Source organism: Dermochelys coriacea, chromosome 1, assembly GCF_009764565.3.
Source record: "Dermochelys coriacea isolate rDerCor1 chromosome 1, rDerCor1.pri.v4, whole genome shotgun sequence".
NCBI lineage: Eukaryota > Metazoa > Chordata > Testudines > Dermochelyidae > Dermochelys > Dermochelys coriacea.
In genome coordinates this window covers 44,511,665-44,537,371 of record NC_050068.2, presented here as the reverse complement: position 1 = coordinate 44,537,371, position 25,707 = coordinate 44,511,665, and the positions used below count along the sequence as shown (strand labels likewise).

The 25,707-nt window shown below is 42.7% G+C and overlaps 1 protein-coding gene across 8 annotated transcripts in view; it reads left to right on the top strand.

The window, feature by feature from the left end:
- The window catches only part of USP12 (ubiquitin specific peptidase 12), a 119,336-nt gene that overhangs the window by 48,994 nt on the left and 44,635 nt on the right, over positions 1 to 25,707 (top strand). For all 8 annotated transcript variants that reach the window (XM_043504331.1, XM_043504325.1, XM_038371105.2 and 5 more), the window contains 2 exons: positions 10,551 to 10,631; positions 22,853 to 23,066. Coding sequence is in view for 7 of the 8 variants with exons in the window: in XM_043504325.1 (XP_043360260.1) it covers positions 10,551 to 10,631; positions 22,853 to 23,066 (295 nt within the window). In the remaining variant the exon portion in view is untranslated. The remainder of the gene's footprint in view (positions 1 to 10,550; positions 10,632 to 22,852; positions 23,067 to 25,707) is intronic.

Sequence of the window (25,707 nt, the reverse complement as noted above, 5' to 3'; positions counted from 1 at the left end):
TGATCCATTCCCTGTCACTCATTCCCAGCTTCTGCCAAACAGAGGCTAGGGACACCATCCCTACCCATCCTGCCTAATAGCCATTGATGGACCTATCCTCCATAACTTGTCTAGTTCCTTTTTGAACCCTGTTATACTCTTGGCCTTCACAACATCCTCTGGCAAAGAGTTCCACAGGTTGACTGTTCGTTGTGTGACTAAATACTTCCGTTTATTTGTTTTAAACCTGCTGCCTATTAATTTCATTTGGTGACCCCTAGTTTGTGTATTATCACAAGGAGTAAATGACATTTGCTTATTTATTTGCTCCACACCAAGCATGATTTTATAGACCTCTATCATATCCCCCCTTAGTCAGCTCTTTTCCAAGCTGAAAAGTCCCAGTCTTTTATTTATTTCTCCTCATGCAGAAGCCGTTCCATACCCCTGATAATTTTTGTTGCCCTTTTCTGACTCTTTTCCAATTCCATTATATCTTTTTTGAGACAGGGAGACCACATTTTGCATGCTGTATTCAAGATGTGGGCATATCATTCGTACAGAGACGTCTCTTAGGGGAGGATCTATTAATGGCGATTCTCTATGTCCTAGTGAGGAGAGGATGGTATATGATAAAATACAGGTAGGATCTGATGAGAAACAGTCAAATGAAAAAAAGTCCCATTCAATTACATCATGTAATGTCACTTTTTAGCAGTCTGCCAAGTTTTTAAAGTGCTTATATACCAATGCTAGAAGTCTAAATAATAAGATGGGTGAACTAGAGTATCTCTTATTAAATGAGGATATTGATATAATAGGCATCACAGAAACTTGGTGGAATGAAGATAATCAATGGGACACAGTAATACCAGGGTACAAAATATATCGGAAGGACAGAACAGGTCATGCTGATGGGGGAGTGGCACTGTATGTGAAAGAAAGCATAGAATCAAATAAATACTTAAAAAATCTTAAATGAACCAAACTGTACCATAGAATCTATATGGATAGTAATTCCAAGCTCTAATAATAAGAATATAGCAGTAGGGATATATTACCAACCACCTGACTAGGATGGTGATAGTGTCTGTGAAATGCTCAAGGAAACTAAGGAGGCTATTAAAATAAAAAACTCAATAATAATGGGGGATTTCAGCTACCCCCATATTGACTGGGTATATGTCACCTCAGGATGGGAAGCAGAGACAAAGTTTCCTGACATCTTAAACGGCCGCTTCTTGGAGCGGCTAGTCCTGGAACCCACAAGAGGAGAGGCAATTCTTGATTTAGTCCTAAGTGGAGCACAAGATCTGCTCCAAGAGGTGAATATAGCTGGACAACTTGGTAATACTAACCATAATATAATTAAATTTACCATCCCTGTGGTGTGGAAAACATCTCAACAGCCCAACATTATAGCATTTAATTTCAGAAAGGGGGACTACACAAAAATGAGGAAGATAGTGAAACAGAAATTAAAAGGTACAGCTCAAAAAGTGAAATCCATGCAAGCTGCATGGAAACTTTTTAAAGACCTCATAATAGAGGCTCAACTTAAATGTATATCCCAAATTAAAAAACAGAGAGATCCAAAGAAGTGCTACTGTGGCTAAACAACAAAGTAAAAGAAGCAGTGAGAGGCAAAAAGGCATCCTTTAAAAAGAAATTAAATCCTAGCGAGGAAAATAGAAAGAAGCAGAAACTCTGGCAAATAAAGTATAAAAATATAATTAGGAAGGCCAAAAAAATTTGAAGAACAGCTAGCCAAAGATTTTTTTTTTTTAGTACATCAGAAGCAGAAAGCTTGCTAAACAACCAGTGGAGATGCCGAAGGAGCACTCCAGGACGATAAGGTCATTGCAGAGAAACTAAATGAATTCTTTGCCTCGGTCTTCATGGCTGAGGATGTGAGGGAGATTCCCAAACCTGAGCTAGTCTTTTTAGGTGACAAATCTGAGGAACTGTCCCAGATTGAGGTGTCATTAGAGGAGGTTTTAGAAGTAATAAGTCACCAGGACCAGATGGTACTCACCCAAGAGCTCTGAAGGAACTCTAATGTGAAATTGCAGAACTACTAACTGTAACCTATCATTTAAATCAGCTTCTGTACCAAATGACAGGAGGATAGCTAATGTGATGCTAATTTTTAAAAAGGGCTCCCAGCAATTACAGGCCGGTAAGCCTGACTTCGGGCAAACTGGTTGAAACTATAGTAAAGAACAAAATTGTCATACACATAGATGAACACAATTTGTTAGGGAAGATTCAACATGGTTTTTGTAAAGGGAAATCATGCCTCACTAATCTACTAGAATTCTTTGATGTGGTCAACAAGCATGTGGACAAGGGTGATCCAGTAGATATAGTTTTCAGAGTAGCAGCCGTGTTAGTCTGTATTCACAAAAAGAAAAGGAGTACTTGTAGCACTGACTGCATCCGATGAAGTGAGCTGTAGCTCATGAAAGCTTATGCTCAAATAAATTTGTTTAGTCTCTAAGGTGCCACAAGTATTCCTTTTCTTTTTAGTAGATATAGTGTACTTAGATTTTCCAAAAGGCTTTGACAAGGTCCCTCCACCAAAGACTCTTAAGTGAAGTAAGCTGTCATCAGATAAGAGGGAAGGTCCTCTCGTGGATTGGTAACTTGTTAAAAGATCGGAAACAAAGGGTAGGAATAAATGGTCAGTTTTCAGACTGGAGAGAGGTAAATAGTGGTGTTCCCCAGGGGTCTGAATTCAACCTATTCATAAATGATATGGAAAAAGGGGTAAACAGGGAGGTGGCAAAATTTGCAGATACAGAACTACTCAAATAGTTAAGTCCCAGGCAGACTGCGAGGAGATACAAAAGTATCTCTCAAAACTAGGTGACTGGGAAACAAAATGGCAGATGAAATTCAATGTTGATAAATGCAAAGTAATACATATTGGAAAACACAATTCCAACTGTACATATAAAATGATGGGGTCTAAATTAGCTGTTACCACTCATGAAAGAGATCTTGGAGTCACTGTGGATAGTTCCCTGAAAACATCCACTCAATGTACAGCAGCAGACAAAAAAGCCAACAGAATGTTGGGCATCATTAAGAAAGGGATAGATAGTAAGACAAAAGTGTCATATTGCCTCTATATAAATCCATGGTACACCCAAATCTTGAATACTGCATGCAGATGTGGTCGCCCCATCTCAAAAAATATTGGAATTGGAAAAGGTTCAGAAAAGGGCAACAAAAATGATTAGGGGTATGGAAGGCCTTCCTTATGAGGAGAGAATAATAAGACTGGGACTTTTCAACTTGGAAGAGAGCCAACTAAGGGGGGATATGATAGAGGTCTATAAAATCATGACAGGTGTGGAGAAAGTGAATAAGGAAGTGTTGTTTACTCCTTCTTGTAACACAAGAACTAGGGATCACCAAATGAAATTAATAATCCGCAAGTTTAAAACAAATAAAAGGAAGTATTTCTTCACACAACTTCTAGTCTGTGGAAGTCTTTGTCAGAGGATGTTTTGAAGGCCAAGAGTATAACAGGGTTCAAAAAAGAACTAAATAAGTTAATGGAGGATAGGTCCATCAATGGCTATTAGGCAGGATGGGCAGGGACAGGGCAGCCTCTGTTTGCCAGAAGCTGGGAATGAGCAACAGGGAATGGCTCACTTGATGATTACTGTTCTATTCATTCCCTCTGGGGCACCTGGCGTTGGCCATTGTCGGAAGACAGGATACAGGGCTAGATGGACCTTTGGTCTGACCTAGTGTGGCCATTCTTATGTTCTTCTTATCTCCATTTTACATACAGAAAACTGAGGCACAGAGAGGTGATATGGCTTGCCCAAAATCATCTAGGCTAGTTTAGTAGTATTTCCACTAAGCTACACTTGCTATATGATTTCTGAGTGCTTCTCCTATGTCCTGTACATTTTGTTATAGTGGAATGGGGATAATGGTCATGCTTTGAAATGTTTGCAATGTGTAGTTGCTAACAAGGCAGGTGAAAGAGGCTTGGAGAGGTGAGAACATCTCAGTGAGATGAGTGTGGCCTGTAATAATAGCTCTAAACATATGAACTGCTCCATTTATATCCGTGAGTGTTCCCATCCTCTCTACCCAATACTAGAGAGGCTGTGATATGTGTCAAGTATGTCTGTTCTCAACCTCTCACCCCAGCGTCAGCAATGTGTTCTTGGTGTATGCTCCGAGCATGCCTGTTCTAAGCTCCTCACCCAGAGGGGCAGGGCTTTCCCACATCCTGACTTGTATGTGAGGGGGTAGTGAGATGGGTCCTGAAGCCCTTAGAGGGACAAGACATCCCAGCTTACATGAGTGGTGGCAGGAAGGGGGTGGGGAGAAATCGAACCCCTGAGTTTCTGTACCTCACCCAGCAGGGCAGGGAGTGAGGCTCAGATACATTTGGAGGGCAGGGACCCCCAAATCCCAGCTCACATGAAGGGGTGGGGAGAGAGGCTCAGACCCTCCCCAGAAAGGCAAGCCTTTCCAGATCACTTGGAGAAGGGGGGATTACATCCCTGTAGATGGGCTGGGGGCTCCTGTATTCTAGCACACTCAGGTGAGGAATGTAGAGCTGACAAGCACTCCTATCCCTATTCTTTCCCAGTCTCCTGTCAGTCACCCCCATATTCCCTTCCCAGTGCATCCCTCCCCCGCTCCCCCCACTAGCCTCCATCCCCTAGCCTCCCTCCCCCAGGTCCTCTCCCCTTATTCCCACCTACTTTCACCCTAGTCATCCTGCCCTCTGAGCAAGTATTTGCTTGTGTAGTTTTTCTTTTCAAAAAGTAGTTTCACTGCCTTCTGAAATTTTTGTTGTACTTTGATTACATTTCCCCAGAATGGAGAGGAAAAAAAAAAAAAAAACTTCTACAGAGCCAGATCACAGCAACATTATCCCTTCTTTCAGTTTCAGATTTCTGCCCTATTTTGGATTCATACTCTGTGCCTCTGGTGGTATTCAGATTTGATGACTGTAACATAACATCAGAGCCACACAGGTTCTGTGATGTAGAGAGAGTTTTTCAGATTGTTAGCTGCTCTCTCTAACTGTGCAAAGTGTAATCCATTTGATGTGTGAGCAGTAGAACTGCTTGGAGTGGGCCCATCTGGAGAAGCAAACTTTTTCTTTTTTTAAATCACATTCCAATTAGATTTCCCCTGAAGGGCTGGTGGGTGCCATGCACTCTGTTGGGGGTAACCCTTGAGCTTCAGAGATCCTGATGTGATGATCTGAGTACTGGTTTGATCTCTGTGTGCCAGAATAGGTCAACTTTAAGAAACAACTGTCCCAAAAAGAGAGTTTATCCAAGTGGCCCCAAATTTGGATCACTGACCCTACACTGAACCCACATGAGGTGCACAGATTTCAAGGCAATCAGAGTAACTGTAAGGATTTTAGAGCACTTGGAACAGTCAAGCTTTAAACAGGAAGCTGGTCTTAACCTTAAGTAAAGCTAGGGTGACCAGACAGCAAGTGTGAAAAATTGGGACGGGGGTGGGGGGTAATAGGAGCCTATATAAGAAAAAGACCCAAAAATCAGGACTGTCCCTATAAAATAAGGACATCTGGTCACCCTAAGTATAGCAGAGCTCTGCTATAATCTTTAAAGCAGGAAAAAAGGAAGACTCAGGCCATTAAAGCACAGGCCTCATAACTTCATTACCCAGAAAGATACTGAAACAAATTATTAAATTGTAAGCACCTAGAGCAGAGATTCTCAAACTGGCAGTCGGGACCTCTTGGGGGTCGTGAGGTTATTACATGGGGGACCGTGAGCTGTCAGCCTCCACCCCAAACCGTGCTTTGCATCCAGTATTTATAATGGATTTAAATATATAAAAAAGTGTTTTTAATTTGTAAGGGGGTTGCACTCAGAGGCTTGCTATGTGAAAGGGGTCACCAGTACAAAAGTTTGAGAACCACTGACCTAGAGGATACAGTGATAAGTAATAGCCAAAATGGCTTTAAGAACAAATCATGCTTAACAAACCTAACTTCCTTTGTTGACAGGGGAAGTGGTGTATTGGAGGTGAGGGAAGCAGTAGGGTGACAGTCCAATAGTAAAGTGTGCCAGATAAAAACATCACCAAAACATCAAAATAAGCAACATCATTATATTCTGTCCTTATTTTACAAAGTTTGCAGCAGTTCCAGCCTTTACTGCTTCATATTGTACCATAACGTCTCCCACATGTTAGTGCTGAGATGGCTATCATTAGGCCAAGATGATATAACTGTATAGAAAACCAACTTGAAGATTGCAAAATTCTAGTGTTAATATTAATAAAACAAACAAGCCTCTCTGCTCCTTGTAGATGATCTCCATTCCCTAACTTCTGTAAAATGTAATCCTGGTATAATAGTACATTCCAGGCATTTCATTCCTGGAGATCGTTGTTTCTGAAATGGTTAAAAATCATGTGGCCTGAGGTCCGTTGCTTTGCAATGCTAGATGCGCATGCAAATGTTGCTCAGAAAAGAACTAATGTTTTATTGTTTTGGTGTGCTTTATTTATAGTTATGCAAAAATACTTGTAACTTTTCCAGGTCAGTAAATATCATACTAAAGGTGAAGTAACCAGAACATACACAGAAATAAAAACATCTTTTAGGGGATTGTAAAATGATTTAACATAATCCTGTCTGTTTTCATAGAATCATAGAATATCAGGGTTGGAAGGGACCCCAGAAGGTCATCTAGTCCAACCCCCTGCTCAAAGCAGGACCAAGTCCCAGTTAAATCATCCCAGCCAGGGCTTTGTCAAGCCTGACCTTAAAAACCTCTAAGGAAGGAGATTCTACCACCTCCCTAGGTAACGCATTCCAGTGTTTCACCACCCTCTTAGTGAAAAAGTTTTTCCTAATATCCAATCTAAACCTCCCCCATTGCAACTTGAGACCATTACTCCTCGTTCTGTCATCTGCTACCATTGAGAACAGTCTAGAGCCATCCTCTTTGAAACCCCCTTTCAGGTAGTTGAAAGCAGCTATCAAATCCCCCCTCATTCTTCTCTTCTGCAGACTAAACAATCCCAGCTCCCTCAGCCTCTCCTCATAAGTCATGTGCTCTAGACCCCTAATCATTTTCGTTGCCCTTCGTTGTACTCTTTCCAATTTATCCACATCCTTCCTGTAGTGTGGGGCCCAAAACTGGACACAGTACTCCAGATGAGGCCTCACCAGTGTCGAATAGAGGGGAACGATCACGTCCCTCGATCTGCTCGCTATGCCCCTACTTATACATCCCAAAATGCCATTGGCCTTCTTGGCAACAAGGGCACACTGCTGACTCATATCCAGCTTCTCGTCCACTGTCACCCCTAGGTCCTTTTCCGCAGAACTGCTGCCGAGCCATTCGGTCCCTAGTCTGTAGCGGTGCATTGGATTCTTCCATCCTAAGTGCAGGACCCTGCACTTATCCTTATTGAACCTCATTAGATTTCTTTTGGCCCAATCCTCCAATTTGTCTAGGTCCTTCTGTATCCTATCCCTCCCCTCCAGCGTATCTACCACTCCTCCCAGTTTAGTATCATCCGCAAATTTGCTGAGAGTGCAATCCACACCATCCTCCAGATCATTTATGAAGATATTGAACAAAACGGGCCCCAGGACCGACCCCTGGGGCACTCCACTTGACACCGGCTGCCAACTAGACATGGAGCCATTGATCACTACCCGTTGAGCCCGACAATCTAGCCAGCTTTCTACCCACCTTATAGTGCATTCATCCAGCCCATACTTCCTTAACTTGCTGACAAGAATGCTGTGGGAGACCGTGTCAAAAGCTTTGCTAAAGTCAAGAAACAATACATCCACTGCTTTCCCTTCATCCACAGAACCAGTAATCTCATCATAAAAGGCGATTAGATTAGTCAGGCATGACCTTCCCTTGGTGAATCCATGCTGACTGTTCCTGATCACTTTCCTCTCCTCTAAGTGCTTCAGGATTGATTCTTTGAGGACCTGCTCCATGATTTTTCCAGGGACTGAGGTGAGGCTGACCGGCCTGTAGTTCCCAGGATCCTCCTTCTTCCCTTTTTTAAAGATGGGCACTACATTAGCCTTTTTCCAGTCATCCGGGACTTCCCCCGTTCGCCACGAGTTTTCAAAGATAATGGCCAAGGGCTCTGCAATCACAGCCGCCAATTCCTTCAGCACTCTCGGATGCAATTCGTCCGGCCCCATGGACTTGTGCACGTCCAGCTTTTCTAAATAGTCCCTAACCACCTCTATCTCTACAGAGGGCTGGCCATCTCTTCCCCATTTTGTGTTGCCCAGCACAGCAGTCTGGGAGCTGACCTTGTTAGTGAAAACAGAGGCAAAAAAAGCATTGAGTACATTAGCTTTTTCCACATCCTCTGTCACTAGCTTGCCTCCCTCATTCAGTAAGGGGCCCACACTTTCCTTGGCTTTCTTCTTGTTGCCAACATACCTGAAGAAACCCTTCTTGTTACTCTTGACATCTCTTGCTAGCTGCAGCTCCAGGTGCGATTTGGCCCTCCTGATATCTTTCCTACATGCCCGAGCAATATTTTTATACTCTTCCCTGGTCATATGTCCAACCTTCCACTTCTTGTAAGCTTCTTTTTTATGTTTAAGATCCGCTAGGATTTCACCATTAAGCCAAGCTGGTCGCCTGCCATATTTACTATTCTTTCGACTCATCGGGATGGTTTGTCCCTGTAACCTCAACAGGGATTCCTTGAAATACAGCCAGCACTCCTGGACTCCCTTCCCTTTCATGTTAGTCCCCCAGGGGATCCTGGCCATCTGTTCCCTGAGGGAGTCAAAGTCTGCTTTCCTGAAGTCCAGGGTCCGTATCCTGCTGCTTACCTTTCTTCCCTGCGTCAGGATCCTGAACTCAACCAACTCATGGTCACTGCCTCCCAGATTCCCATCCACTTTTGCTTCCCCCACTAATTCTACCCGGTTTGTGAGCAGCAGGTCAAGAAAAGCGCTCCCCCTAGTTGGCTCCCCTAGCACTTGCACCAGGAAATTGTCCCCTACGCTTTCCAAAAACTTCCTGGATTGTCTATGCACCGCTGTATTGCTCTCCCAGCAGATATCAGGAAAATTAAAGTCACCCATGAGAATCAGGGCATGCGATCTAGTAGCTTCCGTGAGTTGCCGGAAGAAAGCCTCATCCACCTCATCCCCCTGGTCCGGTGGTCTATAGCAGACTCCCACCATGAGATCACTCTTGTTGCACACACTTCTAAACTTAATCCAGAGACACTCAGGTTTTTCCACAGTTTCGTACAGGAGCTCTGAGCAGCCATACTGCTCCCTTACATACAGTGCTACTCCCCCACCTTTTCTGCCCTGCCTGTCCTTCCTGAACAGTTTATAACCATCCATGACTGTACTCCAGTCATGTGAGTTATCCCACCAAGTCTCTGTTATTCCAATCACGTCATAATTCCTTGACATCACCAGGACCTCCAGTTCTCCCTGCTTGTTTCCAAGGCTTTGTGCATTTGTATATAACAACTTACGTTAACTATCTGTTTTGGTGCAAGAGAGGTTAGGTGAGGCAATATTTTGGAAGCTTTAAAAATATGAATGGGGTGTAGTGTGAGGAACACTTGCTCGATGTTCTGCCTTCTTTAAGAGCTGTATAGGAAAAAAAAGAAGTTCCATTCTGAAGGTGTCAGCCAGAAAAACACCAACAATTAAAATGGCTACATTTTTTGTATTGCTGACTAATTAGGACTAGCTAAGCATACTCAGTTTCTCTAATCATTGCCAAGATTTTAATTGCCATGTATAATGACTGGGCTGGGTCATAAAAACCACCCCCTGGGAAAGAGGCAGGACAGACGCCTAATCCATTGTTCTGCAGATTTACAGTCAGATTAATTTTTTTGCATATCTTTGCCTTTCTTCACCTGACTAGGGTGCAACTGTTGTTACAGAGTCTAGGAAATCCAGAGCATTTATGTCCTGAAAGCTGTACATGCTTGTTTTGGCTGGATCAGCCCCATGTTATGGAGTGCCTAGGAATAAGTACCAAATCCTGACCAAACCTGTTGGTGGTTTTATTTATTTTGATGGATCAGAAAATTCAAACTCAGACAGACATGCTTTTCTGGTATTTTCAATTTGTTTGGTTTAAAGTTGCCTTAAACAGTTACTTAATTTTGGTAGAATAAATGTGCACTGTGGAATATAGGCAGCTAATTCCAAGCATATAGTTCTCCACATTAATACATGCTACTTCAAAAAGCAATTGAGCACCTGTTTTTGTTTTTAAACAAGTTACTGTTGTTCATATTGGGCATTTGGGACAGATTTTCAGAACGGTGGGTATGTATTTGCATGCCTCATTTGTGCATACACTATCAGTTAAATGTGTAACTGGCCAATTGTGTGTGCACTTATTCACATTGACCATTGCAGAGCTGGCCTTGTATCCTGCTAGAAACTGCTATTTAATTAATTTTTTCCTTCTTTAGTTATGCTACATGTCTACACTGTGGACGTAGATAGAACTATAAATAGATAGAAGGAACCATAGAACCTGTGAATATTAAAATTGCATTGTTTTATTTTCCAGGGCGCCAATGCCTCAGCTTTAGAGAAAGAGATTGGTCCGGAACAGTTTCCAGTCAATGAGCACTATTTTGGTTTAGTTAACGTAAGTTTCAATTAATAATTTGATTGCTTTGAAATACTAAGTGATAGAACTGAGGTGGAGCAAATTGTGTACAACACTAATATAATGTCAATGGAAAGAAATTATTGAAATCTGACTTGCTGTAAACTTAATGTTAAAAGTAAAACATCTCATAAAAGTACAGTATGTATATATGTTAGAATAAATATAGAACTATTTCTCATGTTTCTTGCATTTTACTCATCTGTAAACTTTTACTTCTTCAGATTACTAAACTCTAAAGCAGAAAAGTACATAGCATGTTGTGGTGGTTATCACAGTCTATATAAATAATTACATACAAAAAACCTTAACATGTGGTTGCAGTGTTAAAGCACTCAGAAGTGTGGAAATGCCAGAATAAAGGTTGCAGTTTTTGTTGAAACTTTCAAAATATGTTCAGCCCAAAAAAGAGAGCAAGACTGGAAAATTTTAGCATAGTCTATTCAATAATAAAATGTAATTACATAACTGACAGTTGGCAAATTGTGAAAACTGCATCTCATTAGAAGAACTTCTGTAGCACTGCCTGAAGTGATATAAGAGTTTTTAAATTTTCTTTCTTGGTGATGAGGGTATTGTAAAGACAAACAGTAATATAATATAGCATCTTCACTTTGGATGGACCAGAGCACCAAATGCTGCTCATTTCTGCATGAGCTGCGGGAATCCACCACACAGCTGTTCTAAGATGGTGGCAGAATCTCAGATTGGAAAAGAAGCATATTTAAATGAAAGCACAATGGATTATGTTTAAATATATGCCCTCCAAAAAAGCAAAGGGGGAAAAAATAATACATTGAAATGCTTCTGATCGTTCCAAATGGAATTGCTACCATCTTGGAAACATTCTGTGTGAGACTAAGTGTTGTTGCAGTTTTAAAACTGTTGGTCTGACAATGGGGTAGGTGAGAGAGATTTGGGGGAAAGCATTTAAATCACACAGATCTGAAAACATAGCGGGTATTTTTAGTTCTCTAGTTGCAACTGAACAGATTAGAGATATTTTAAAACGGTTGTGGGTTTCAGAATATACAGTAGTAAAAAAAGATGAATAAACATAGGCCACAATGCTTTGTTTCTTAAATAAGTTTATTTTTAATTGCTGTTAATAGGAATTGCTACTGTAGTGTAATTTTCTGCCTCTTGTTAGGATATGTTCCACAGATATGCTACACTTTAAGAAAGTGAGTCTGACAGTAGGGCCCTACCAAATTCACAGTCCTTTTTGTTCAATTTCACAGCCTCAGGGTTTTAAAATTGTTCAATTTCACATTTTTCCCATGTTTACGTCTGAAATTTCACGGCATTGTCCTGACCCAAAAGAGGGTCATGGGGGTTGCAAAGCTGTTGTTGGGGGACTGCCACCCTCACCTCTGTGCCGCCTTCAGAGGTAGACTCTGAAAGCAGCAGTTGTGGAGCTTCTTGTGGCTGAGGAAGTTTCCTGGAGGTGGAGATGGGTCTGATCTCCCCTGTGCTGCTGGGCGTGCCCCAACTGGGGGCTCTTAGCTGCTAGTCTGGGCCAAGCTGGAGAGGGCCAGGACTTCCTCTTCCCCTGCATGGCTGCTTGGAAAGGAAATCATACCCACTTCTGGGTACCTCCCCTGACTGCAGGAAGCTCCACAGCTGCGCTGCCTTCAGAGCTGGGCTTATTCAGCTGCAGCGCTTCCTGCAAGTGGAGAAGGTACCTGGAGGTGGTCTGATCTCTTTCCCCCCCTTCCCCCCACCACCACCGAGAGTGGCTGTGCAGGGGAAGAAGCCTCCACCTCCAGTAATCTTCCCAAGCTGCAGGAAGCGCTGTGGCTGCTACCTTCAGAGCCCAGCTCTGAGGGCAGCGCCAGGCATGGAGCTTTCTGCAGCCAGGAGAGGTACCTGGAGGTGGGTCTGATCTCCCCCTCATGAGGGGCTGTGCAGAAGAAGAGGAAGTCCTGTTCTTTTCCAGCCTAGTGGACTAGCAGTTGGAGCCCACTGAATGGTAGGAGCCCCTGGCTGGCACACCCCTCTCCCTGCCCCTTTCTCGTCCCTCCAATAGCTACATTTTATGAGGGAGGTCTGATTTCATGGTCTGTGACATGGTTTTTTATGGCCATGAGTTTAGTAGGGCCCTATTCATAGGCCAACAAGAATGCCTGCTGATTAAATGTAATCTAGTTGTGGGCAGACCATGCATAAGTTTAAATCACCATTTTTCCTATTTCATGTAGAAGGATGAAACAGTTTCCTTTCAGCTTGGTATTAGTTTAGTTGGGAAATAATGAAACACAATTATAGTGAAGTATTGGTGCTAGCTTGTAGAACTGACAACACAATCTTACATTTGTAAACTTCTTTCCTTCAAAGTTTTCAAAAATATTCTCATCTTTATCTCAGGGGTACCATTGTATTGACAAATAGAACTGTTTCATAGTCTTTATTCTGCTTCTCTGCACAGAGGGTTTGTTATGTCATTGCTTGTTTACCAATAGCTCAAAATTGATTGTGTTGTGATGACCCAGTTATTTTTCATACATGCAACACTCAATAACCTTAACTTGTGTCCAGAAGTTTTAGTTAATATGTCATGATTACAGGGCCAGCTGCACCTCTGTCCCCTTTCTTGTCTCTCTGAATGCAGTCCGTCAAGTGGGCTTTTGACTAATGGCTTTTCTACCTTTACCTATTTTGGGGTGGAATTCTGCAGTTCTCCCACTCTTAGACCGAGACCTGGGCTATATAGTATAATATCTAAGGATGGTCTAGTTATACTTGGTCCTGCTTTAGCATATGGGGGATGAACTAGATGACCTTTTGAGGTCCCTTTCAGATGTATATTTCTATGATTCTGTGTGTACCAACTAATCTTACCCAGCAGGTCTGAGTGAATTTGGAAACCTGTGGTTCTTCATTTCAGGAGTCTGTGACCAGTGGTATCTGGTGATAAAACAGTCCTCTTAAAACAAAAATATTGTTTATTTTGCAATGGGAGCAAAGGATCTAGAGAAAAAAGATTTTAAAATGACAGTCTACATGCATACTGAAGGCATACTGCCTCTGATGGTAACCTAGGCAGGCCTGACTTCAGTGGGTCCTGTCTCAATCAGGTTTTCCCAAACAACTCTTTCCTCTCTCTCTCGAGTGTTTCTGATTAAACCGGCCATAGTTCTTTTGCACTGTGGTGTACATGGGCCTTTTTCTCTTCTGACGTTGTCTCGCAACAACCCACGAGTGTTTGTGGCTCATTTAGACCCCCATCAGACTCGGAGGCTTTGGTCATCATAGGACCTCACTCTCCATATAAATTTCAAAGAAGTCTGGGCCCATCCATTTGGCTTGTATGGCATTCTTCTTTAAACAAAGACTTTCCAAGGAAGTTAGCCACGTAGCATCCATGCTGTCAGATGAAGGAGCAGCTGTTGTCCTGGGAGACCACTTTCGCATTTCTCAGGAGCATTATAGGGATTCTGACTGATAGGACTAGAGAAGACAAAATCCAATGTTGGTGAGACGATTCTGGGGCTTTTAGTATGATGTGAGCACCATCTTGTTTGATCTTGGACAAGACCTTGAGCAGGAGCAGAACTGGAGGGAAGGCATACAGCAGATGTTTTGACCAGTTCAGGGGGAAAGTATCTCACAGCAACCCCAGGCTGCGTCCTACCACAGAACAAAAAAGCTGGCTCTATGCCAACAGGAGAGCTCTCCTGTGGCATAATAAAACCACTTCTGTGAGCAGCAGAAGCTATGTCGGTGGGAGAAACTTTTCCGCCAACATAGTCCTGTCCACACTTGCACTTTTGTTAGTGTAACTTACGTTGCTCAGGAGGGGGATGGTTTATTCACACCCCTATGCAACATAAGTTATGCTGACATAAGCTGTATTGTAGACATAGCCTTAGTGCTTCTGCTGCTACTCATAGGTTTGCCAAATACGAGCAAGTTGAGACTAATGGTATGACTACACTACAGTTGCTACCGTGACACAACTATGGTGCTGTAGCATAGCTATTTCCTACATCAACAGAAGGGAGTTTTCTATCAATGTAGTTAATTCACGTCTCCAAGAGGCAGTAGCAAGGTCAATGGAAGAATTCTTCCATTGATCTGCACAGGGGGTTAGGTCAACCTAACTATGTCGCACAAGGCATGAAACTTTTCACAGCCCTGAGCAATGTAGCTAGAATGATCAAATTTTTAAGCATAGACCTGGCCTAAGACCAGTTAGTTTCATTGCTGATATTCAGAACTCTGTGATGAACAAATAAAACTCTAATTTTCATGATTCTGCCTGAGGAAATCTTGATTTGTCCAGTAAAGTTTTTCATAATATCTTGGCTAAACTTTTTCTTAGTTTCAGATTCCTGATATCATCTGAGGGCTTGTCTACTTTTGGAACTCTACAGTGGCACAGCTGCACCGCTGTAGTGCTTCAGTGTAGATGCTACTATGCTGATAGGAGGGGTTCTTTCTTTGACATAAGTAATCCACCTCACTGAAAGGCAGTAGCTAGGGCAACGGAAGAATTATTGTATCAACCTAGCTCTGTCTACATGGGGACTTAGGTCATCTTAACTGTGTTGCTCAGGGGTGTGGATTTTTCATACCCCTGAGGGACGTAGCTGTATGACTTAACTCTTTAGTGTATATCTGGCCTTAGATGAAACAGTTCCATACCTTCATTTAAATTGTTACTTGGAAGGTATTACTAGCATATGCTGGTCTTTTTCAGACTAGATAAACTTAGTGTGCTCTGTTTCAGAGTGGTAGCTGTGTTAGTCTGTATCGGCAAAAACAACGAGGAATACTTGTGGCACCTTAGAGACTAACAAATTTATTTGGACATAAGCTTTCGTGGGCTAAACCCACTTCATCGGATGCATGGAGTGGAAAATACAGTAGGCCGATATACATACACAGTACATGAAAAGATGGGAGTTGCTTTACCAAGTGAGCAATCTAATCCATATATCACTTTGTTATCCTATTTATAGTTTCTTAGCATCTCCCAAAAATGAGAGGTCAAACTTATAGCCAGTAGCATAGGTATGGTCTCATTGTCTGTCTTCTCTACTTGTACATGTGGTTCCCCAAATGTGGTGTTCTTTGTAAACAATACAGCTGCATTGTGGGGTCCTAGTTCATAACTGGCATTCCTAGGTGCTATGATAATACAAATAATAATATAAATTAACATTTAGCTTGCTACTTACAGTTGTTTCCTTGTCTCTCAAAATGGATTGGAGAGACTCTGAAAAGCTGAGAATCAATCTGCTTTTATTTCCTTCCATAAATGTATAATTTTACATTAATTTATATTGAATTTCATCTCTTTCAGTTTGGCCCAGAGCTTTAATGTCACTCTGCATTTTGGTTCTCTGTCCTTGTATGTGTTTTACTCTCCCAATTAATATGTCACCAGTCTGTATGCTTTCACAATCTGAAAATTGTGAAACCTTTTATCTACAACTTTGTTGCCCTGATTTCAGTAGGAAATTTTGAAAGGCATATTTGAAATTCACTGATTAATTAAAAATGTTAATTTTATATTTAAACAAAAATTCAGTTGTCTTGGATATTCTTTATTATAATGTGATCGGTATATTTCATGTAATATTAAAAACTTTGAGCTATTGCAAGCAGCCTTTCCTGGAGAAAAATCTTGGGGGTGGGGACAGGACTTTTTTGCGGGGGCGGAAATTGAGTTTGATTTTGTTTTTCTTTTTTTTTTAAATGGTCTGTGTTCATCCTGATTACCTATATTCTAAATTGTAGGAGCCGTGACTTTTTAAAGCATTTAGCAATAGATATGTATTCTACTAATAATTGTACTTGAAATCAACTGAAATCTGGAAACCAGATGTCTGTATTTGGTCTCCAATTTTCTGACTGCATTGTATATGGTAGTTTTGTTGGTCATGCAGTCCCAAAGGAGAGCTGCCAAAGGCAGTCACTTTCCCCATACTCCCAAAGCAATGACTAAGGAACTTTTAGACCATTCTGGGTTGAGAACATGGTCTCAACTTGTCCCTAGACAACTGTTTGTATTAGTGGCTTTATCATATAGTACATCCCTATAGTTTGAAACGAGCTACCAACACGCACTAATACATAACATTTTCATGAATTACTTCAATAATGGAGTGGAGAATATGTTTATAAAATTTGTAGATGATATGAAGCTGAGAGGGATCACAAGCACATCAGAGAATAGGATTAGAATTCCAAAGAACCTTTATAAATTGAAGAATTTGTCTGAAATAAGATGAAATTCAATAAAAACGTGCAAAGTATTCAAATGCACAAATATAAAATGGGGAATAGCTGGCTAGGCAGTAGCACTGCAGAAAAGGGTCTAGGGGTTATAGTGGATCACAAATAGAATGGCAATATGATGCATTGCAAAAAAAAAAAAAGGCTAATATTCTGTGATGTATTAGCAGGAGTATTGCATGTAAGACATGGGAGGTAATTGTTGTGCTGTACTTGGCACTGGTAAGACCTCAGCTGGAATAGTTTATCCAGTTTTGGGTACCACACTTTAGGAAAGAGGTGAATTAACTGAAGAGAGTCCAGAGGAGAGCAACAGAGATAAAAGGTTTAGAAAGCATGACCTATGAGAAAAGATTAAAAAAAAAGAGTATATTTATTCTTTAGGAAAAAGGAGGTAGGTGGGGGTTGCTGAAAGTCTTCAGTTATGGTAATGGCTGTTATAATGATGATCAATTGTTCTCTATGTCCACAGAAGGTAGGACAAGAAGTTTCTGGCTTAATGTGCAGCAAAGGAGGTTTAGGTTAGATATTAGAAAAGCCTTTCTAATGATAAGGATAGTTAAGTACTGGAATAGGTTGCTGAGACAGTTTGTGGAATCCTTCTCACTTGAGGTTTTTAAGAGCATGTTAGACAACACCTATCAGCTGTAGTCTTAGGGTATGTCTGCACTACGAAATTAGGTCGAATTTATAGAAGTTGGTTTTTTAGAAATCGTTTTTATATAGTCGATTGTGTGTGTCCCCACACAAAATGCTGTAAGTGTATTAACTCGGTGGAGTGCTTCCACAGTACCAAGGTTAGCGTCGACTTCCGGAGTGTTGCACTGTGGGTAGCTATCCCGCAGTCTCCACTGCCCATTGTAATTCTGGGTTGAGATCCCAATGCCTGATGGGGCAAAAAACATTGTCGCGAGTGGTTCTGGGTACTTGTCATCAGGCCCTCCCTCAGTGAAAGCAATGGCAGACAATCGTTTTGTGCCTTTTTTCATGAGGTACCTGTGCAGAAGCCATACCACGGCAAGCATGGAGCCCGCTCAGCTCACTGTCACCGTATGTTTCCTGGGTGCTGGCAGACGCAGTACTGCATTGCTACACAGGAGCAGCAGCAACCCATTGCCTTGTGGCAGCAGACAGTGCAATAGGCCTGAAAGCCATCCTCATCATGTCCAACATGCTCCTTGCCGCCTCGCTAAGGTCGGTCAGGAGCGCCTGGGCAGATATGGGTGCAGGGACTAAATTAGGAGTGACTTGACCAGGTTATTCTCTTTAGTCCTGCAGGCATTCTTATTGTCTTATGGTGAGCAGCCAGGAGATGTGGATGGCTTGCAGTCCTTCTGCACCGTCTGATCCCAGCCAAAGATGTAAAAGATAGATGGAGTGGATCAAAACAAGAAATAGACCAGATTTGTTTTGTATTCATTTGCTCCCCTTTCCCTCCCTCCCTCCCTCCGTGAGGTCCTGCCTGAAATACCAGAGGGAGGGATAGCTTAGTGGGTTGAGCATTAGCCTGCTAAACCCAGGGTTTTGAGTTCAATCCTTGAGGGGGCCATTCTGTGTGACAGTTTTTGTTTCTCCTTGATGTAAAGCCACTCCCTTTGTTGATTTTAATTCCTTGCAAGCCAACCCTGTAAACCATGTTGTCAGTCACCCCTCCCTCCGTCAGAGCAATGGCAGACAATCGTTCCGCACCTTTTTTCTGTGCAGATGCCATACCACAGCAAACATGGAGCCTGCTCAGATCACTTTGGCAATTAGGAGCACATTAAACACCATGCACATTATCCAGCTGTATATGCAGCATCAGAACCTGGCAAAGCGAAACCGGACGAGTAGGTGATGGCAGCGTGGTGACGAGAGTGATGAGGACATGGCCGCAGACTTCTCTCAAAGCACGAGTCCTGGCAATGTAGGCATTATGGTGCTAATGGGGCAGGTTCATGCCGTGGAACTCCGTTTCTGGGCCCAGGAAACAAGCACAAACTGGTGGGACCACATAGTGTTGCAGGTCTGGGACGATTCCCAGTGGCTGTGAAACTTTCACATGCATAAGGGCACTTTTATGGAAATTTGTGACTTGCTTTCCCAGGCATATGAATACCAAGATGAGAGCAGCCCTCACAGTTGAGAAGCGAGTGGCAATAGCCCTGTGGAAGCTTGCAACGCCCGACAGCTACCGGTCAGTTGGGAATCAATTTGGAGTGGGCAAATCTACTGTGGGGGCTGCTGTGATGCAAGTAGCCAACACAATCAAAGATCTGCTGATATCAAGGGTAGTGACCCTGGGAAATGTGCAGGTCATAGTGGATGGCTTTGCTGCAATGGGATTCCCTAACTGTGGTGTGGTGATAGACGGAACCCATATCCCTATCTTGGCACTGGAGCACCAAGCCGGCGAGTACATAAACCACAAGGGGTACTTTTCGATAGTGCTGCAAGCACTGGTGGATCACAAGGGACGTTTCACCAACATCAACGTGGGATGGCCAGAAAAGGTACATGACGCTCGTATCTTCAGGACCTCTGGTCTGTTTCAAAAGCTGCAGGAAGGGACTTTCTTCCCAGACCAGAAAATAACCGTTGGGGATGTTGAAATGCCTATAGTTATCCTTGGGGACCCAGCCTATCCCTTAATGCCATGGCTCATGAAGCCATACACAGGCAGCCTGGACAGTAGTCAGGAGCTGTTCAACGACAGGCTGAGCAAGTGCAAAATGGTTGTAGAATGTGCATTTGGACGTTTAAAAGCGCACTGGCGCAGTTTACTGATTCCATTAGACCTCAGCGAAACCAATATTCCCACTGTTATTACTGCTTGCTGTGAGCTCCACAATATCTGAGAGAGTAAGGGGGAGAGGTTTATGGCAGGGTGGGAGGTTGAGACAAATCGTCTGGCCGCTGGTTACATGCAGCCAGACTCCAGGGCGGTTAGAAGAGCACAGGAGGGCGCGGTGCACATCAGAGAAGCTTTGAAAACCAGTTTCATGACTGGCCAGGCTACAGTGTGAGAGTTCTGTTTGTTTCTCCTTAACGAAACTCCCCGCCCCTTGGCTCACTCTACTTCCCTGTAAGCTAATCACCCTCCCCTCCTCCCTTCGATCACTGCTTGCAGAGGCAATAAAGTCATCGTTGCTTCACATTCATGCATTCTTTATTAATTCATCACAGAAACAGGGGGATAACTGTCAAGGTAGCCCGGGAGGGGTGGTGGAGGAGAGAAGCACCATGAGGGGTGGTGGAGGAGGGAAGGACAAGGCCACACAGCACTTTAAAAGTTTAAAACTTTAAAACTTATTGAATGCCAGCTTTCTGTTGCTTGGGCAATCCTCTGGGGTGGAGTGGCTGGGCAGCCGGAGGCCCCCCCCCACTGCGTTCTTTGGCGTCTGGGTGAGGAGGCTATGGAACTTGGGGAGGAGGGCAGTTGGTTACACAGGGGCTGTAGCGGCGGTCTGTGCTCCAGCTGCCTTTCCTGAGCTCAACCATACGCTGGAGCATATTAGTTAGATCCTTCAGCAGCTTCAGCATTGAATCCTGCCTCCTCTCATCATGCTGCCGCCGCCTTTCAGCTTCAGCCCTGTCTTCAGCCCACCACTTACTCTCGTCAGCCCACCACCTCTCCTCCCTGTCATTTTGTGCTTTCCTGCACTCTGACATTGTCTGCCTCCATGCATTAGTCTGTGCTCTGTCAATGTGGGAGGACAGCATGAGCTCAGAGAACATTTAATCATGAGTGTGTTTTTTTTTTTTTTTGCCTTCTAATCTTCACTAGCCTCTGGGAAGAAGATCCTGTGATCCTTGAAATACATGCAGCTGGTGGAGGGAAAAAAAAAAGGGACCTTTATGTAATGTTAACAGCCATAGCACATGTGCTTTCGTTCCAAGGTCACATTTTGCCTCCCCACGCCACGTGGCTAGCCCCTTCCCCCTCCCCGTGGCTAACAGTGGGGAACATTTCTGTTCACCCACAGGCAAACAGCCCAGCAGGAACAGGCACTTCTGAATGTCCCCTTAAGAAAAGCACCCTATTTCAACCAGGTGACCATGAATGATCTCACTCTCCTGAGGATAACACAGAGAGATAAAGAATGGATGTTGTTTGAATGCCAGCAAACATACACGGCAATGCTCAGTTCTACAATGATTCCCGAGTACGTGCTATTGGTCTGGTGTGGTAAAGTGTCCTATCATGGTGAACGGAATAAGGCTGCCCTCCCCAGAAACCTTTTGCAATGGCTTTGGGAGTACATCCAGGAAAGCTGCAAATGCCAGGGCAAATTAATCATTAAACATGCTTGCTTTTAAACCATGTATACTATTTTAAAAGGTACACTCACCAGAGGTCCCTTCTCCACCTGGCAGGTCCAGGAGGCAGCTTTGGGTGGGTTTGGGGGGTACTGGCTCCAGGTCCAGGGTGAGAAACAGTTCCTGGCTGTTGGGAAAACCGGTTTCTCCACTTGCTTGCTATGAGCTATTTACAACTTCATCATCATCTTCCTTGGAGGCAACACAGAAGCAGGTTTTGAGGACATCTCCATTGAAGGAGTCAAACAACACGGCTGGGGTTGTGGTGGCTGAACCCCCTAAAATGGCATGCAGCTCATCATAGAAGCGGCATGTTTGGGGCTCTGAGCCGGAGCGGCCGTTCGCCTCTCTTGTTTTCTGGTAGGCTTGCCTCAGCTCCTTAAGTTTCACGCGGCACTGCTTCGGGTCCCTGTTATGTCCTCTGTCCTTCATGCCCTGGGAGATTGACAAATGTTTTGGCATTTCGAAAACTGGAACAGAGTTCTGATAGCACGGATTCCTCTCCCATACAGCGATCAGATCCCGTACCTCCCGTTCGGTCCATGCTGGAGCTTTTTTGTGATTCTGGGACTCCATCATGGTCACTCTGCTGATGAGCTCTGCATGGTCACCTCTGCACTCACCTGCAGTTTGCCACGCTGGCCAAACAGGAAATTGAAATTGAAAAGTTGGCGGGCCTTTTCCTGTCTACCTGGCCAGTGCATCTGAGTTGAGAGTGCTGTCCAGAGCGGTCACAATGGAGCACTCTGGGATAGCTCCCGGAGGCCAATACTGTCTAATTGCGTCCACAGTACCCCGAATTTGACCTGGCAAGGCCGATTTCAGCACTAATCCCCTTGTCGGGGGTGGAGTAAGGAAATCGATTTTAAAAGCCCTTTTAAGTTTAAAAAAAAAAAAGGGGGGGGGGCTTCATCGTGTGGACGGGTGCAGGATTAAATTGATTTAACGCTGCTAAATTCGACCTCAACTCCTAGTGTAGACCAGGGCTTAGATATTCATGGTCTTCTTCAGCTCAGGAGGATGAACTTGAGGACCCTTCCAGCCCTACATTTCTATGATTCTACAATTTATATGATGAAAATAGTATTTTGCGTTTTTAAAATGCTGTACAAATATTGACTACATTTCACAGCATCCATGTGTGGCAGATATATGATGTTCCCTTTTTACAGATGGGGAGGACCATGCATTTTTCTTGAAGACCCACCTACCTGTACCATGAAGAATTTAAGTTAAACACTACATTACACTTTCTTCTTTATTGTATTGAGTGATGTTTTGACTGACGTATGTGGCAGAGAATCTCATTTTTTCAGTTTACTCTTTATACTGTGTTGTATACATTTTTGGCACTAGGTAAATACTGAGCACTTACTGAATACTTTACAATTCCACAGCACTGTAAAGCATTGATAACACATACATACCCCAGTTATTACAAACAGGAAAACACAATCTAGTATCAGTTAAAATTATCTGGAGTGCTCCCCATTATTTATGTTGCCACCTGAGATTCTTTACTATCTGAAAATCAACAAGAAATGCGTTCTAGAAAATTTGCCCTTGCTTGTGTGTTTATATTTAGGTTTTTTTTTTTTTAACCTTGCATCACTGTAGAAATAAAGTACAAGGTAATAATTTTTTTTCTTATTTTATAGTTTGGGAACACGTGCTACTGCAATTCAGTTCTTCAGGCACTTTATTTTTGTCAACCATTTCGAGAAAAAGTCCTAGCATACAAGAGTCAACCCAGAAAAAAAGAGACCCTCCTTACATGCTTAGCTGATCTCTTCCACAGCATAGCTACACAGAAGAAAAAAGTTGGAGTAATACCTCCGAAGAAGTTTATAACAAGATTACGAAAAGAAAATGGTACCTTCTTAATTTTTCTTTTATTCTGTGTATACTTATTACATCAATTGTGATTTAATACTGAAATTGAAAGGTTGAAATTTTTTTTATATGTAAAATATATTTGCTAAGTACAACAGGCATGCTTGGTGCTGTAAAAGACAGAAAAGATGACACATATGCTGAAGTTCTCACAACACATTTTTTGGTGGTGTCAGAGTGCGGCCACCAACTCTTGCTGGTGGCCACTGACATTTTTTCCCTAAAATACTTACTTAACTTTAGGAAAAACAAATAAATATGCACATATACATGTCCAAATCATAGTACCGTATATACTCCTTCATAAGCCGAATATTTTTGGGAAGTGGCATCACTTTCTTCAGCTCCCATTGGCTGGGAACGGCAAACCGCGGCCACTGGGAGCTGAGGAGCTCCATGCCTGTGAACACTCCACGTAAACAAAACGTCTCGACCGTCCAGTAGCTTACCCTGACGGGCCGGGAACCAAAGTTTGCCAACCCCTGACATATAGGGTCGGCTTATGAAAGGGTCATACAGTTTTTACTGTTTTTACCTCTCCATCTTGGGGGGTCGGCTTATAAACGAACGGGCTAAGGAACGAGTATATATGGTAATTTATTTATGTAGGTTTTTTTTTTTTTGCAGACTCAATAATAAAAATAATGTATAGTTGTCTCTATTCTTTACTGGACCTAAACAGAATAAAAACACAAATAAGGTGTTTTGCCTGTTGTTGTTGTTTTGTTTTGCTGTTTTGGTTGTTTTTGTTTTTTAGATTTGATAGCTTATAAATCTGCTTCTGTGAAAAGAGATATTTGTATGCTTGTTAATATCATTTTTCACAGCAGCAGACTGGTTAGCTAGCTGGGAGGCAGTGAATATTATATTAGCAAACATACAGATACCGCTTTTCACAGCAGACTTACTCAACCCTGTCAAGCCAGGGGACAAATTAAACCTTGGATGGTGAGGTGGGAAGGGAGGCAGTGTGCGGGGGCACTGGAACAATTTTTATAGTGGGGGTGCTGAGAACCATTGAAATCCTGTATATGATGGAAACCCTTCAAGCCAGGGGGTGCAGCGGGGGAGTGGTGAGCCTGAAGCCCTGCGATCAGGGGATGAAGCCTGCCCCCGCCAACCCAGGGCTAAAGCTGGAAGCCTGAGCCCCACCACCCCCAAGAAGGTGGAGAACTCTCAATGTCTGTCTGCTCCTCCAGCAGTTGTGGATCCTGAGAGGGTCAGGGCCCAACCCCTCCTGGCAGCCCCAGAGGAGGGGCTGCTGCTTTGCCCCTCTCCCCATCACTGCCCAGAAGCCTGTGGCCACAAGAAAAGCCCCGGTGGCCACATTGGAGAAATACTTTGGCCTTCCTGAGGCAGTCTGGTTTTTTTGTTTTTGTTTTTTTTTTTTTCCCCCTTCTCTCCCCCGTCTCATACAGAACTGAGCCCAGGCAGTGCTTAGCAAATATTGGAGGCAGTTTTGCCAGTGTGGAATTTGTAGATTTTTGTCAAAAATCGCTGTTTTAAAGGTTTTGTTCTTGTTATTTGTCTCATATCTGTGTTTGTTTCTGTAGTAAGGTGGTTTTCATGTTTGGCTAACACGCAAAAGGGCCCTTCTTCGAAACTGGCAGAGGCACAGTTTCTTTTGCCAGAAGCTGGGAATGGGTGACAGGATGGATCACTTGATGATTACCTGTTCTGTTCATTCCCTCTGAAGCATCTGGCGTTGGTCACTGTCGGAAGACAGGATACTGGGCTAGATGGACCTTTGGTCGGACCCAGAATTGCCGTTCTTATGTCTTAGTTCATATGTTAAAATCAAATAATTTGAAACCTTTTGTTGTTCCAGAATGTTAGTGCTTATTAGTAAGAATATTATTAATTAAAGTGTGAAATGAGCCCTGAAGGTCTGTCTTTCCATGTTAAGGCTTTGACTGGAAAATTATAGCTTAAATTTAGTTCAGTTCATGTTTATATAACGCTTAGGACTTAACATTTCTATTTAGGATTAATATACTCTTCTTCTTTAAAAATTAGTAAGACTTCCAGTAATTATCCTAGTGCCGTGGACATGCCTAATTTCAGATATCTAACACTTCCTATTTGGTATTTGTAATGCTTGTTGATTAGGATGGTTCATGAAATAATTCTGTGTAGTAAAATATAATTAAATCCTTTAATAGATCTGCTTTGGAGGAAATATAAAATAATGCTTGTAAATTGTACATTTTATTTAAATTAATTGCAGGTCATCTTCCAGTAAAAACTTCCGTGCTTGGTTTACACAAGCTAAATATGGCAACACTTTCATATAGTAGAAATTTTCAGTCCTGTATAATCCATCCTGGGTCATATTTCCAAATCTTTTTCATGTATTCAAATATTATGAAGATGCATAATAAAGACAAACTACTCTAGGATAGCATAACAATTTATTTCTAGCCTTGAGTGAATTTACTGCTCATGAAAGATGCTAGATTTTTCAGACCTGGAAGATGATCTGTTTATCAAGAGAGCAGTTATAGCAGAGGTAGTAGTGTTGTGCAAGCTTTCTCACACCAATGACTCTTAAATCTGATGAAGAGTGACTGTTTTTAGAGATGAGAGAATAGTTCAATCTCCATGCCATTTAGCTCTTGGT